The 15127-nt window shown below is 40.7% G+C and overlaps 1 protein-coding gene across 1 annotated transcript; it reads right to left on the bottom strand.

The window, feature by feature from the left end:
- Positions 1–6043: 6043 nt before the first annotated feature.
- Positions 6044–6973, bottom strand: LOC138163645 (putative olfactory receptor 5AK3). The gene has a single exon (XM_069091078.1). The coding sequence runs from the start codon at positions 6971–6973 to the stop codon at positions 6044–6046; it is 930 nt and encodes a 309-aa protein (XP_068947179.1).
- Positions 6974–15127: the final 8154 nt, after the last annotated feature.

Here is a 15127-nt window from a genome sequence, read left to right as displayed (position 1 = left end):
CTCTGTGCCATTGGCAGAACTAGACTAGAGGCCAGGCATCCTAACTTCCAATCCAGTGCCTCTTTTTCTTTTCTTTTGCAGCCTGGATCTCCCTATTTTTCCCACACTACAGCAGTCACTCATCTCACAGAGGCAACAAAAAGCTTTGGGGTTTTGTTGAGTAGGGCAGTAATATGGCAAAACATATACCTAAGCTTGTTGTGCCCAAACCCAAATCACCCATCTCCTGATTTGAAGCCCACCATTAATCCCCTTTATATATTTGTCTTTGTCTCTATCCTATACCCTGTAATAGCTTGAAACAACTTAAGGCATAGTTTTGAGTATTGCCCAAGGTGTAGTTCCGGAGTTATGCCACTAGTTTATCTTAAGAAGAGACCACCCTGTTCTGTTCCTTCTGACCAAGCAGGGTACCCACACCCTGTACCCATAACATGACCCTAGCCAGTCCCCATCATCCAAAATCCTCCACCCTTTACCCAGAACGTAACCCCTAGCCTGTCCCCATTACCCAGTGACCTTTTACCCTGCACCCTCCACCCTGTTCTGGGTGGGACCCCTTTCCAGGAAAAGTTGCACCCTTTTCCCCTTGCATCATTAGCCCTGAGTTATAGATCTAATCAATGGCAATACTTGGCTTTTGTGCATCATTGCGTATACTAGTTCCTCTCCAATTTTGTTCCTCTCCAAAAATTGTGGTTTTACCTTCAATAAACACTGCATGTACCCCAATTTGGGGCTGCCTGATTTGAGTTTGTACTCCAGGCAATTAAGCGCTTCATCAATAAATCCACACCTAAATTTACGTTCAACCCAGGTCTCGGTTCACTCTTATTCTCTGCACAGCAAACTAAATCATTTTGGCAGCTGAGTAAGATGAATTGGAATCAGGGGATGCTTGAGGCTAGCAGAGCAAATGTAAGGCCATGGCAGTGTTCCAAGGGAGAAGTGATTCAGGTTTGAATGTAGGTGCTGCCCATGTCATCAGTGAGGAAGGAACAGATGTGAAACATTTTATAGAAGTCAGAACTACATGATTTGGCCCCTGATTGCTGAAGACAGGAGATGATGTAGAATTAGGGGATGAGATCTACAACAATGTGGCTGTGAAACTTAGAGAATGGAAGGGAGGTGGTGTCCTTGACAGAAAGAGGGAAGTGTGTTGCAGACGCATATTGCATATCTAGTTGAAAATGTCCAACTGACAAATGAATAATTCTCTAATCATTTAGTAAGCTTCCAGTGTGTGCTAATTAGTAAGAGATGTAAAGGAAAAGGAAAAACTCAAGGTAAAAGGGAAATGATACTTGTATTATCAATAAGTACACACAAGATCCACATGGAGTAGATTGAAAGTAACCTTAATCAAAGAAAAGGAGACATCAGCATCTGGGGAGACTGGGAAAATCCTCCCACAGAAGATGAGACTTGAGTTAAGACCTGAAGAAAGCCAGAGAACCCAAGTGTCAGAGGGAGGAGAGAGAACATTCCAAACTAGGAGGCAGCCAATGGAAAGGACTGGAAATGGGAGGGAGCATCATGAGGGAAGCAAAAGAATTAGGCTCATATGGCTAGACATAGAGTGCAGGGGGAGGAGTAATAGGAAAAAAAGATCAGAATAGTTCTGGCTGTGATGATCTTTAAATGCCCCCAAATTAGTTCATATTTCAATCTTCAATAATCTGAATCCATTGGACTTTACTGAGTAGGGGAGACATGGTCAACCCTGGATTAAGGAAAATCACTGCACTAAGGGACCATAGGTTGAGAACAGAAGATGATTTCCTGATTGAGGGAGAAAGTAGCCCTTAGTTTACAGTTTTCAACTTAGCCCCTTCATACAATATGCTGATTACACATATGGACATTACAAAAAATGAATAATGAGTAAATTAATTTATTATATATAATATGGAATATATAAATTGCAGTATTTATAGCAATTCAAATATATATAAGTGAGCTTTCCAGTTGAGTGATGTAAGATACCAGTTTATCCAAGGAGGCATGGAAGGTCATATGTGATGAATGGCAAAAAGGACAGTCTGGCTGAATCACAAAGTATGTAAGGGAGCTAAGGTTTAATATACCTAGACAGGTAATTTGAAGCAGGCTGTAAAGGGTTTTAAATGCCTTACAGAAAGGTTTAGCTTTTATTATAGAGGTAGTAAGGAGCCACTCAGTTCATGGAAGAGGTAAGTGACATGGTCAGGCATTTGCTTCCAGAATATTACCTTGGAGGCTCTTAATATACATAAATACATGCATGATCATTCGCATACATGTTAATTTGGAGGGCTACCTATTAATAATAACTGGAAATTCTGATAGTGTTTTGGCATCATGTGAATTTTTGTAGTTTCTTGTTTAAATGAATGTGTCACTTTCGATAGGTCCTATGAAATCTTTAGACACAAATTTCCTTCTTTGTTAAATGAGAAGGTTAAACTAGAAAATCACTAAGATTTCTGCCAGACTTAATTTTCCATGAATCCATAGCTCTCTCAGACTCAATTTCCTTACCTATAAGATAGGGAAAACAATATTCTATTACCTTCCTCACAGGGTTATTATGAATATCTAATTAGATCCAAAGTGACATATGGCCTTGGAGTCAAGAAGGCCTGGGTTCAAGTCATCCATCTTCCACATTCTAGTTGTGTGACCATGGGCAAGGCTGGACCTCTCAGCACCTACCAAGTCATTCTCCAACACTGTAAGTCACAGCTGAGTGTTGGGTTGCCAAGGTCTAGAATACATAAATGGAAATCAATGGAAATATTTTATTGCATAAACCCCTCCAAATAAATGAAATTACAGGTTCTTACTACTCTTCCACTTCCTTTTTTTAAAATGCTTTATTAACTTCTGATTTACATAATTTGTTTCCACCAGATTTTGAGTTACAAATTTTCTCCCAGTTTTTCCCCCACCCATCTCCCCAAAATAGCAGTCCCACAGGATATCCCCACCTCCAATCTGCTCTCTCCCATATTTTCTCCCATACTCGTTTCGACTTTTCCAGTGGATCTCTATGCCTCAGTGCTTGTACATCCCATTTCTTAATTACATGTAAGATGGAATTAATAATAGTATATATACACACACACACACACACACACACACACACATTTGAATATTTGATTTTAAAACTTTCAATCCCAGATTCATTCCCTTCCCCCCCTGCCACCCACCCCCACTGGGGAGACAAGCAGTTCAGTATAGGTTGTACATGTGCGGCTAATGCAAAACAATAACATAGTAGATATATTGTAAAAGACTGACTACATTTCCCTCCCACCCGTTCTATTCTCTACTTTGATCCTGTCCCTTTTCAAAAGTGGGTGCTTCCAACTTCCCTCCCCCCGAGCCTGCTATCCCTTCCTGCTCTCCCTTCCATCATCCCCCCTCTCATCCCCTTCCCCCCCATTCTCCTGGAGGGTGAGATCCCCTATTTAGTGTGTATTTCCCTCCCTCCTCAAGCCAGATTCAATAGGAATAAGGTTGACCCATTCCCTTCTGCCCTCCTATTCTTCCCCTCCATTGCAACCATTTCCCCCTGCCTCTTCTGTATGAGATAGTTTGCCCCAATCTGTCTCTCCCCATCTCCTCTCATTATACTTCTCTCACCTCTCAATTTCACCTTTTAAATATCATCCCTTCCTGTTCAATTGGTCCCATGCCCTCTATCTATGTATACCTGTAAACGTATATACACACATTCACATATGTATTCATATGCCCGGATACCCTCATATAAAGACATATATAAATATATATATATAAATATATATATATTTCTAATCCCTTCAACTACTGAGAAAATTTCATAAGTTACAATTATTGTTTTTCCATGTAGGAATGTTAATAGTTCAACTTTGATAAGTTCCTTATGATTTCTTTTCCCTGTTTACCTTCTCATGCTTCTCTTGCTTCTTGTATCTGAATGTCAAATTTTCTATTCAACTCTGTTTTTTTCAGCAAGAATGCCTGAAAGTCCTGTATTCCACTGAATGACCATATTTTCCCCTGAAACATGATACTCAGTTTTGCTGGGTAGGTGACTCTTGGTCTTAATCCCAGCTCCCTTGACCTCCAGAATATCACCTTCCAAGCCCTTCAATCCCTCAGTGTAGAAGCTGCCAGATCCTGGGTTATCCTGATTGTGTTTCCACAATATTCAAATTGCTTCTTCCTGGCTGCTTGTAATATTCTCTCCTTAATCTGGGAATATCAGAACCTTGCTATAATATTCCTAGGAGTTTTTTTTTTGGGGATCTTTTTCAGGAGGTGATCAGTGGATTCTTTCGACCTCTATTTTGCCCTTGCATTCTAAAACATCAGGGCAGTTTTCTTTGAGAACTTCCTGGAGGATGCTTTCTAGGTTCTTACTTTGGTCATGGCTTTCAGGTAGTCCAATAATTTTAAAATTATCTCTCCTGGATCTATTTTCCAGGTCAGTGGTTTTTCCCAAGAGATGTTTCACATTGCCTTCTATTCTTTCATTTGTTTGGATCTGTTTGACAGCATCTTGATTTCTCATAAAAAGTCATTAGCTTCCATTTGCTCCAATCTAATTCTGAAGCAATGATTCTCCTCAGTGAGCTTTGAGATTCTTTTTCCATCCGGCAAATTTGACTTTTTAAGGCATTCTTCTCCTCATTGCCTTTTTGAGCCTCCTTTGCCATTTGAGTCAGTCTGTTTTTTAAGGTATTATTTTCTTCAGTCAGGCTGTTGACTCTCATTTCATAATTTTGTTGCATTGTTCTCATTTCTCTTCCCAATTTTTCCTCCACTTCTCTTCTCTGCTTCTTAAGGTCCTCTATGGCCTGTAACCAGCTTGTATTTTCCTTTGAAGCTTTTGGTGCAGGAGTTCTGACTTCACTGTTTTCCTCCTGTTCCATGCCTTGCTCCTTCTTATCCCCAAAATAGGAGTGTAACATTGGAATCTTCTGTCTGCTTTGTTTCCTCTGCCTGCTCATTTTGCCACTCAATGATTTGACTTTTGGGCTTTTTGCCACAGTAGGACTCTGCCACCAGACAGGGGAGTTTTTGTCCCAAATGCTGGGGTTTTCTCAGCTGCCGGAGGTATTAGATGGGTGCCCTCTCTGAGGTCTCCACACGCTCTGGCAAGCTGGACACACACCCCAGGACCTCCACCCTAGACTGCAATCCAGATCCAAGCAGGTTAAAGCAAGAGCGATTACCCCTCAGACTTATGCTTGGTCCCCCTACACTCTGCAGGCCAGGAGCTGAAGCCGCCATGTGGCACTGGCAGGTTGTGCTGGCATCTCAGCGGTTTCTCGCCCCAGGGGTAAAAGCCACGCACTCCCACTTACTGGTCCCAAAGTCCAGACTGTACTGACCTCTCACTTTGTCCTTTGTGTCTATGTGTTGATAAATCTGGAAATGGCCACAGCTGCTGCTGATTTGGAGTCCCTCCGGCTGGTGGCTGGTCAGGCCTGCCCTGGGGCTAAAGCCTCGAGTGGGGCTGGGCTCGGCTTCCAGAGCACTGCGCTGGCCGCCGGGCTGTCCTCAGCGGGAGGTTAGCTTCTCTGTGTCATTATGTGGGTTCTGCAGCTCCAAAGTTTGTTTAGAGTCCCCTTTTTACATGGATTGGGGAGGGTGGAAGCTGGAGCCGCGGGAAGGTCTTGCTTCTACTCCGCCATCTTGGCTCCGCCCCCTGTGACGACTCTTCCACTTCCATATGAAAGTATTTAACAATAAATGTAAACTATCGCCACCAGTGTCAATCACCACCATCATTATTAGTCATATCAGTATAATCATGTTAAAGGTTTTACGTTCTTGTTGATACCTTTGAAAGGCTATTAAGAAGATGACTTCTGCATCCCTACATATGTTTTTAAATTTTAGCCCTAGTTTGTCATATCCTCCATATTTGAGATCTTGTTAACATATTGAAGTAATGAGATGGGCTGCTCTCTGAACTGATGTAATATGTAGCTGCTAAGGAAAAGAAATGAGATACCAGTTGCTTAAATGCTTCTTTGAACTGCTTATCTGGAAGGCAAGGCCTGACTCAGGAAGAACATTTTAAAAGAATTTTCATGGCCTCTTTTACCTCCTTGTTTCTCAGACTGTAGATCAGGGGGTTCAGCATGGGTATGATGATCCCATAAAAGACAGAGGCCACTTTATCATTCTCTTGTGATTCACTGGAAGAAGGCTGTAAATACATGTAAGAGAGTGTCCCATAGAAAATGGTGACAGCAGTCAGGTGGGAGCCACAAGTAGAGAAGGCTTTGTGCCTCCCTGCAGCAGAGGACATCCTCAAGATGGCAGCCAGGATGTAAACATAGGAAAAGAACACTACCAGCAATGTGCTTATCAGGTTAAAGCCCACAAAAATGATTAATAGCATGACATTGAGATCAATATTGGAACAGGAAAGGGCCAGGATTGGGGGAACGTCACAAAAGAAGTGATTGATGGTGTTGGAATTGCAGAAGGACAATGTAAAGAGAAAGCCTGTGTGTGTGGTAGCATTCAGAGAACCCATAACATAGGATCCAGTGGCCAGCTGGATGCAGGCCCTCTTGGACATGAGTATTGGATAACGGAGTGGGTTACAGATGGCCACATAGCGATCTACAGCCATGGCAGCCAGAAGGTAACATTCAATTGTGGCAAATATACCATAAACATACAATTGTATCACACACCCTGAGAATGATATGGATTTATCTGAGGCCAGAAAGTTTACTAGCATCTTGGGGGTGATAGCAGATGTGTAACAGAGGTCAACAAAAGCCAAGTTTTGGAGGAAAAAATACATGGGAGTGTGAAGGCGGGCATCACACTTGATGAGCAGAATCATGCCAACATTTCCCACTAGAGATGTCATGTAGATGAGGAGAAACACAAGAAAGAGGACATACTGCACTTCTTGGCCAACTGCAAACCCCAGTAGAATGAACTCAGTCACTGTGGTGCCATTGCCTTGGGTCATGGCTTTCATACCATCTGAATATGAAGGATACAGAGAGAAGGACCAAGAGATTTTAGTGACCTCAAATTAGGAATGAAATAGAATTTCGTTTAATGTTGAGACATTTCTTAAAAAAATCTTATTTTATAGAAATATTTTGTTTTCCCACCACCTTTATTTCTCAAATTTTCCCTCCCCACTATCCAACCCTAAAGGTCATTGTTTGTAACAAAGACTGAAAAAGAAAGAGAAGAATAGCATTCAGCAAAACCAACCAACACACTGAGTCTGTCTGAGGAAGCTGTGACATTTCCCTCACTCTCTGAGTTATGTTTTCTAAGGTAGCCCCATATCAGTCCATTTAGGAATCTTGGGTTTCCTTGTGACCTTTACCCTGCCTCTTAAAGACAGTTTCACAGGGACAGCAGGAATGCTTTTTTTTTTTGTAAAGATGCCATGAGATGAACAAGTATCTAGGCTTCCTGTTGCTTCTCTGAACGGGAAAGTCCTTGGTGAGCTGTGCAAATCATAATAGTAACAGATAACATTTATCTGGCACCCAGTAGTTTCCAAGACACTTTACATTTATATATTTTAAAATTTAATCCTCACAATTGCCCTGGGATGTAGGTGTTACCATTATCCTCATTTTATAGAAAAGAAAATTAGATAGGTAGAGATTAAGTGATTTGCCCAAGGTCTCAACATAGATGTATGGGATAAGATTTGATCTCAAGACTGCCTGACTCCAGGTTCAGCACTCTCTTCACTATAAAACCTTACTGCCTCCTAGTTTTATATTTTAAAAAATCTCGTAGAACTCTAAAACAAACCATCAGTATTGGTAGTGTTAGTCACCCTGGAAGTGTTCTGGAAACATTTTTTCATTGGCTAGAGCAGGAAAATATGGGTGTGAGGTAATATTTAGATCCGGCCATCTTTGGTTGTTGGAAAAGGCTACAAAATGAACCCCGGGTTCAGAGCTGGAAGGGTGTTAACTCAGAGAGGAGACCCTGGAACCTCAGATCTAGAATGATGTGAGACCTGGGAGGAACTTGAGAATGTTAGCACTGAAAGGTGTGTTAGAGATCATTTGGCCAAGTTAATTTGTGTTAACAGGCCACAGGGAGCTTCCATGATTTGTCTAAGGTCACTGTAAACTATGTCTCAATCCTGAGCCATTGGCTGAACTAGACCAGAGGCCATCCATCCATCCATTCCAGTGCCTGTATTTTTTTCTTTTCTTTTGGAGACTGGATCTTCTTATCTTTCCCAGGCTGGAAGAACAGTGGCCCTTCATCTCCCAACGTCCTTGGTAATTCCATTTCTGACTTAGGCTAATGCATACCTCTTTCTGATGGCTCCTTCTAGTAGTGCTAGCCTTACTGGAGACTCCCACTTGGCTCTGGCACCACTGTGGCTCACAGCTCCTGAGGTCAGGGATCCACCAGCCTGAGCCTCCCTCTCCAACAGGGATTACAGGTTTGTGCCACAACCATTTCCTCCCTTCCCTGTATGCATGCCCCACCTTTGCCCCGACCTTTCCCATTTTCCTTTTCCTTCCAGTGACTGCACATACCTCTCTGCCCCCACTCCATGAGTCATGTACGTATACATGTACGTAAATAACATTTCTACATTGTTTGCACATAGAAATCACTGGGTTTTGGTGTCTTATCTCATGTCCCACTATCACCTAATCTCTATTGTCTCACTATTGGGCCACCCCTTTCTTGACCACTACACTCATGCGGAGAAGGTCACCCCACTACAGTTAGTCTTTGCTTCATTGCTATATCCTACCTCAACTGTTTTGGTCTAGACAGGTTATTGACCTATCAGAGGTAAAGATTGAATCCATTTGGTTCTGCACTTACCAAACCTGTCCCTCTTCCCAACTTACTTGTTTCTTTTGGTGGCATTGCAATGCCCTCCATTGCCAAGGCTCAAATCTGAGTTATTCGACTCTTCCCATTCCCTCATCAATCACATCCAATAAGTTTCCTTGTCCTATTAATTCTTCATATAAAACAACTCTCTCCTCCACCCTGTAATTTTTAGGCACATAGCCACCACGAGAATTCAGACTCTCATCACCCTGGGTCTGGACTGTTAAGTTGCCTCCTAATGGTTTTCTCTCTTTCTGTTGTCTTCCTTATTCAACCATCCTTCAGAAAGTTTCAAAAACATTCTTCCTCAGGCACAGAAAGTCCTTGTCCTTCTCCAGAATATCCAATAGCTTTCTATTGCTGCTGGTAGTATATATCACATGGACATTCTTTTAAAGACGTGTCTCTAATCTGCTAAGACTCATTTGGCATTATTCCTTTTCATCTAGTCTGCATTCCAACCAAACTGGACTTCCAACTTTCCTCCAAAGTAAACCTGCCTTTTCTATCCTCTGTGGCTATGAACAAACTTCTTTCTTGAGGGTCCTACTTCCTTACCTTATCCTTCAGATTCCTTATTGTTTCTTCAAGGTCTTGGTTAGGCCCCTGCATCCTCTAGGGAGCCAGCCTTCTCTGAAATTCACAGTTGAAAGCATTTTCCTCCTCAATTTTTACTAGGGTTTCCTCTCTTTTGTTCTGTTTCTCTAACTCTGTCTCTCTCCCCTTTCCTCCCTTCCTCCCTCTCTATGTCTCCTTTGCCTCCCATCACTCACTACTTCTATACATTATTCTCAATAAATGGCATATCCTGTCCCCTCCCAGTTAAAGAGAAGACAGCTATCTTGAGGTCGAGGACAATGTGTTTTCTCTCCTTGTATCTCAAACCCTGAGCACCAGACCTTGCATAGATTAGAACACAGGAGAGTCAATTAAGAGCAGGAAGGAACTTTATGGTCAATCAAGGACAGTCTTCCCATGTGGCTCAGTACATACTGAGTGACATGAATTGGATTGATAAACTCCCTGTGTATCATTTCCTGTAAACTTCTAGCTAGTATAGTGGATTGAGTATTGGCTTTAATGTGAGGAAGTTTTGAGCTCAAATCCTGTCTTAGTCACTTACTGTGTGAACCTGGGTAAGTCATTTAACCTCCCTTGTCCTCAGTTTCCTTATCTGTAAAATGGGGAGAATGGTGGCACCTCCCTCCCAGGGTTGTTATGAGGATCACATGAGATAATATCTGTGAATTGCTTTATAGACTATAAGGTGCTATCTGAATTCTAAATCTTTCTTCCCCAGAAATGAGGGGAAAGGCTAGATGATCTCTGAGGTCACTGAAGTTCTAAACCTTAAGAACTGTGATCCTTGCAGGGGATCTGTCCCTTGTCCTGAAGGCCAGTCAGTAACTGCAGATGGTCCAATGTCCTACTTTCACCCAGCACTCACTCCCTGTTCATTGTGGCTTTGCTGGGGGTGTCCATCCTCAGAACCAGCCCCTCTGTCTCTCTGACCCTGATTCTTCTCTAAAACACTTTCTGAGATACTCCCAGTTCATGGGGGATGATGGGAGAGTGGTGTTGAGGGAAGTAATCCCACTCCATGTTCTCCTGCTCCAATCAGGTCTAGGCTCCCTGGAATCCCAAGGTGACATTCTCCAAGTGCTCCAAATGTAGGCACACATATGCCAGCCACCTGGCCTAGGGACCTGTTCTCCTGGGCATTACTGGGCCCAGAGGATGAGGAAAGATCATGAGAAGGAGTGATCATTAGGTACTCTCCTTCTAACTTCCCAGGAGTGCTGTTGTTTTCCAGTTTCTTGGGAATTTCCAGTAGTGATTATCAACTGCATTTCTTGGGTATTTTAAAGTTTGCAAAGCATATAACTTTATACCTCTGAGGGCCAGGCACTGCAATTGCTGGTATTTATTATTTTACAATTTCCTTATGCTCATAGAACTAGTAAATCATCAATCACCCCATCAATATGCATTCAATGAGCATCTTATATCAGCCACTCTTCAAGAAAGTCAAGATTCAAATCCCATTCACTTGACTCTAAGTCTGATGAGAGACAGTGGAGAGAGCTCTAAACTTGGGGTCAGGATAGATGAGCTCAAATACGACCTCTGTCACTTGGTAGCTGTGGGTGAATCACCAACCTCAGCCTCACTTTCCTTGTCTGTAAAATGAGTATCATAACAGCACCTACTCATGGATCTTCTGTGAGGATCAAATGATATAACATGTCTAGTGCTCTGTGAATCTTAAAGAGCTACATAAATGCTTAATGTTATTATTATAGGTATTTGGCTGTTATTTACAAAAGAATGACACACATATTTGTAAGTAGAATTTGGAAAATATGTGCTGTTAATCACTTCAGAGTGTCTTGAATGGTGTGCTATTAGGGTCATGTATTATTTAAGCTGGGCAATGGGTAATCCATCAATTAGCTAATCAAAAATAATTTTTAAGCCTTTCATATGGACCAAGCTCCAATGTAGGCACTAGGTATACTAATATATAAGTGAAATACACCTGCTCTTGAAGAGTTTGCTTTGTAAATGAAAAAAAAAATAGATATATTCATTCAGATATATACATAAGATAGTTGAGATATTTTGCTGAGTGGGATGGAGAGTAACTATGAAAAATTGTATTCCATTGTTTGAAGCTAACCTCAAATGTCTAGGAAGCTGGACCATCTCTACCAGCTGACCCCCTGTTTAGAGACCCTTAACTAAGACTTTGATTAGTCAGACCAAAAGATTGATGCAAGGAATTTTCTCACAATTATATATCTCAAGCAACCCATATGTTTTTTCTTATTTGATTAATTAATAAATTAATTAATTTGATTAAATTTTTTTTGTTTTTTTCTGGAAAACTTTTTACTGTAGGTGGAATGGGACAAAGCTGGACACAGTAAGTTCGATGATTCCAATTTTGTTGGCAACATCTAAAGCATCTCAGTCTGGAGCAAGACAGATATAGGCCTTCTTCTCTCCATTAGGCCAAGTGTTGACCTTGGCCACGTCGATGTCATACAGCTTCTTTACAGCCTGCTTGATCTGATGCTTGTTGGTCTTGACATCCACAATGAAGTCTAGGGTGTTGTCCTCAATCTTCTTCATAGCAGACTCAGTGGTCAAAGGAAACTTAATGATGGCATTGTGATCAAGCTTGTTTCTCCAAGGGTCACTTTTCTGAGCGTATTTGGGCTGCTTTTAAAGTCTTAGTGTCTTGGATCTCTGGAAGGTCGGGAATGTTTGGATCTTCTTCTTTTTGTGGCTATGGACACCCTTCAGCACCACCTTCTTGGCCTTCAAAGCCTTGGACTTGGCTTCTGTCTTGGGAACAGTGGCTTCCTTCTTCACCATCAGGGCTATCTTGGAGGAAAGCTGATTAATTTTTTAATGTATAAAAAATCTGTCTGCCCCTGTATTCACTGTCCAGGGTCAAAGCTGAAGAAGGAGACTGGTCCTGATTTCTTATGCAATTGGCATATGTTGCTTAATAAATCAACATGTTGGAAGCTTAAACCATTGTTTCCTCAGTAGTTTCATCTTTCATCTCATATAATTTTTTTTTTAAAGCAATCACGGTTAAGTAACTTGCTCAAGGTTACACGGCCAGTTATTTCTGGGTGTGGTGCTGAGTATCTGAACCCAGGATTCGATCTCCAGATCATCCTGACACTGGAGCCAATGCTCTTACTCACTGTGCTACCTGGCCGCCCCATCTCATATAATTTTTGATCAATTCAGAAAGCTTAAGTTAGAACTCTGACCTCCAAAAAGCAACCTTCTGGAAAAGCTCCTTGGAGTACTTTGGTTAATCTTTCCCTGAGGGAATTTTTTCTTGGAGGGTTCCCTCTGGAATTCTGACTCCTGATCTTGGCCTCCATTTCTTCTGAGCTAAGGGAAGGTTTAGGATTAAGGTTAAGTTTTAGGTTTTATTAGGTTTTCCCCCAGGAGAGTGATAGTCGAGGATTATGTTTGAATTTAGGAACTTTTCCCCAGAACAGGGGTAGTTTAGGAAGTTTAAATTAAAGTTTTTCCCCAGGAGAGGGGAAATTTAGGATTAAGTTTATATTAAGTTTTAGATTTTTTCCCAGGAGTAGAGAAGAATTATGGGTTTTCTAGTCTTAAAATGCCAGTGGGTTTCCCCTTGAATATATTTTTGGCAGCATTGCAAGCAGGGGATGTTCTCAATAGCTACAGGAATGACTGAACAGCACACAATTGAACTATGTGATATCCTATTTAAATCTGCAAGAGATTCAGCTGGCATTTTCTTTTGGTCCCAATTTGGATCTTCTTATTATTTCAAGTTGGAAAATAATAAGGCTAGCCATTGAAAAACCTCCTTATTAAATGAACTTTTGGTTTTGCTGGGTACCTTAAAGGGAAGGTGTCTGCTTACCTTCCCCAAAGGAGTTTCTTCTTTTATCCTGTCCTTATTTCTCTTCCATCTGGCACTTGTTTCTCAGTCCCTGCAGTTTGCCTCATGCTGTTGGGCAGGCCACTGTGTGTCTGTCACCCTTTTATCTGTCTTTTTTTTTTTAATCTTTGTCTTATATTGTGTTTAGGCGTGTTTGTAGATTCTGTTACCTTGGGAGATTTCTAAGGGGAAAACAGTCAGTCTGAAAAACTACCAAAAAATTGCAGATAAAGAGTTTGGCTTGCTGGGGAAGATTAATAAGGTTTCATACTTGAAGTAGTTGTCCCAGCAAGCAGAACTAACTCCCACTTTAGACTTTCAGTAGAAGATTAGGTTTGAAAGGAAAAAAACTCTGCAAGATACTTTTCTCTGTCATTTCAACTCTGGACATATTGGAGTAACAGAAATAAAGTCAAATAATCAAAGAAAGGAAAACTTTTTCCTGGCTTATAGAACTGCAAAAGCATCTTAGTAGATCGTGGAGGTTTGGAGATTAAGGAGATTGTAGATTAGCATTAAGGATTTTTGGAGATTAATCATTTGAAGATTTCAAGGGAGAGCTGTGGGACTTTGGGTAGTTCCAGAAACTCACCCCCCCCTTTCTTTGTCCTACCTGATAAGGTCAAGCAAAAGCTTAATAATATACTCAAATATCTTAGTGAGTTTTGGAGTACTGCTCTGTAGAATTTGTTTTAAGGAAGGAAAAATAAGAATTAAATTCTGTAAAAGTTTTAGGGGTATATAGAATTTAGATAATTTCTCCTCTTGAAGATTGATAGAGCTATTATTTTAATGTAATAAAAAAGGCAGCTACTTTGAAAAGCAATCACAGAATGAAGGGGGAAAAATGGTATGTGGTTTTCATTTTACAGTTTTTCTGGAACTTTATAGCTGCCTCTTACTAACCTTTCCTTGACCACAAAAAAGAGAAAATCTTGTTTAAATCAGAGAGCAACTTAAGAATCAGTAAAATTTAATTAAGGAATGGAAAGGATAATTTAAACTGGAAAGGGACCTGCTTTTACCTCTGCATCCCAGCTCAGAGATTTCCCTTCTGACCTAGATAAAGAAAATGAAATTATTTTCCCATTTATAGTATCTGTCCAATAATTTTAAAAGAGCTGAGTTCATTTTACAAGTTAGATCCTCATGAATTTTGTATAAGATTTTTATATCAGGTACAGAGTTTAGGTAAAGATAAAAACAGCAAGTCATATATAAAAATGGAAATTCTTTGAAGTTTTGGGTTTGGAGAATCACATTTTAAGAGATTGTACTAAATTGTATTAAATCTTGTTACTAGTAGATTTTAGCAGAGATATTTAGAAATCTTTATAAGTGATTTGGAACCAGATAATCAGAACCCCCTTAAGAGCTGCCCTCAAAATGAGACCTATGCCATAATATCCAAGAAAAGATATTTCCAAGGACCATATGACCACATGGGGCATCTGAGACTCAAGACAACACATGATGATTAAATGGACATTGGGAATGGATTATTAGGATAAAGGGAGACTTTTTTTTATGATGTTTTATGATGTTTATATTAAAATTTTCTTGGTTAATTTGGTGACATGTAAATCTCCCTCCAAATAGTTTGGTGTGTAGCCTAACCTATGTAATTCTGATTATGAATATCTGAAAAACCTTACAGATTTGGCTGATAGATAAAAGATGCATGGGAGAGGTTGACAGTCCACCACTCATCTATGAATCAGAAGGGGGAATTGAGGGGATCGGAATAGCAGATGGCAGTAGGAATTGAGTGAACCATACCAACTCCAATATATGAGATGATGGAGAATTAGGAGTTGAGAATAACAGTGAGGGTGTGAAACT

The sequence above is a fragment of the Petaurus breviceps genome, unplaced genomic scaffold, assembly GCF_028583685.1.
Source record: "Petaurus breviceps papuanus isolate PSGF00001 unplaced genomic scaffold, PetGlider_PUasm1.0 188, whole genome shotgun sequence".
NCBI lineage: Eukaryota > Metazoa > Chordata > Mammalia > Diprotodontia > Petauridae > Petaurus > Petaurus breviceps.
Note: the sequence above shows the minus strand (reverse complement) of the source record. Positions and strands in the feature narration are given on the sequence as shown.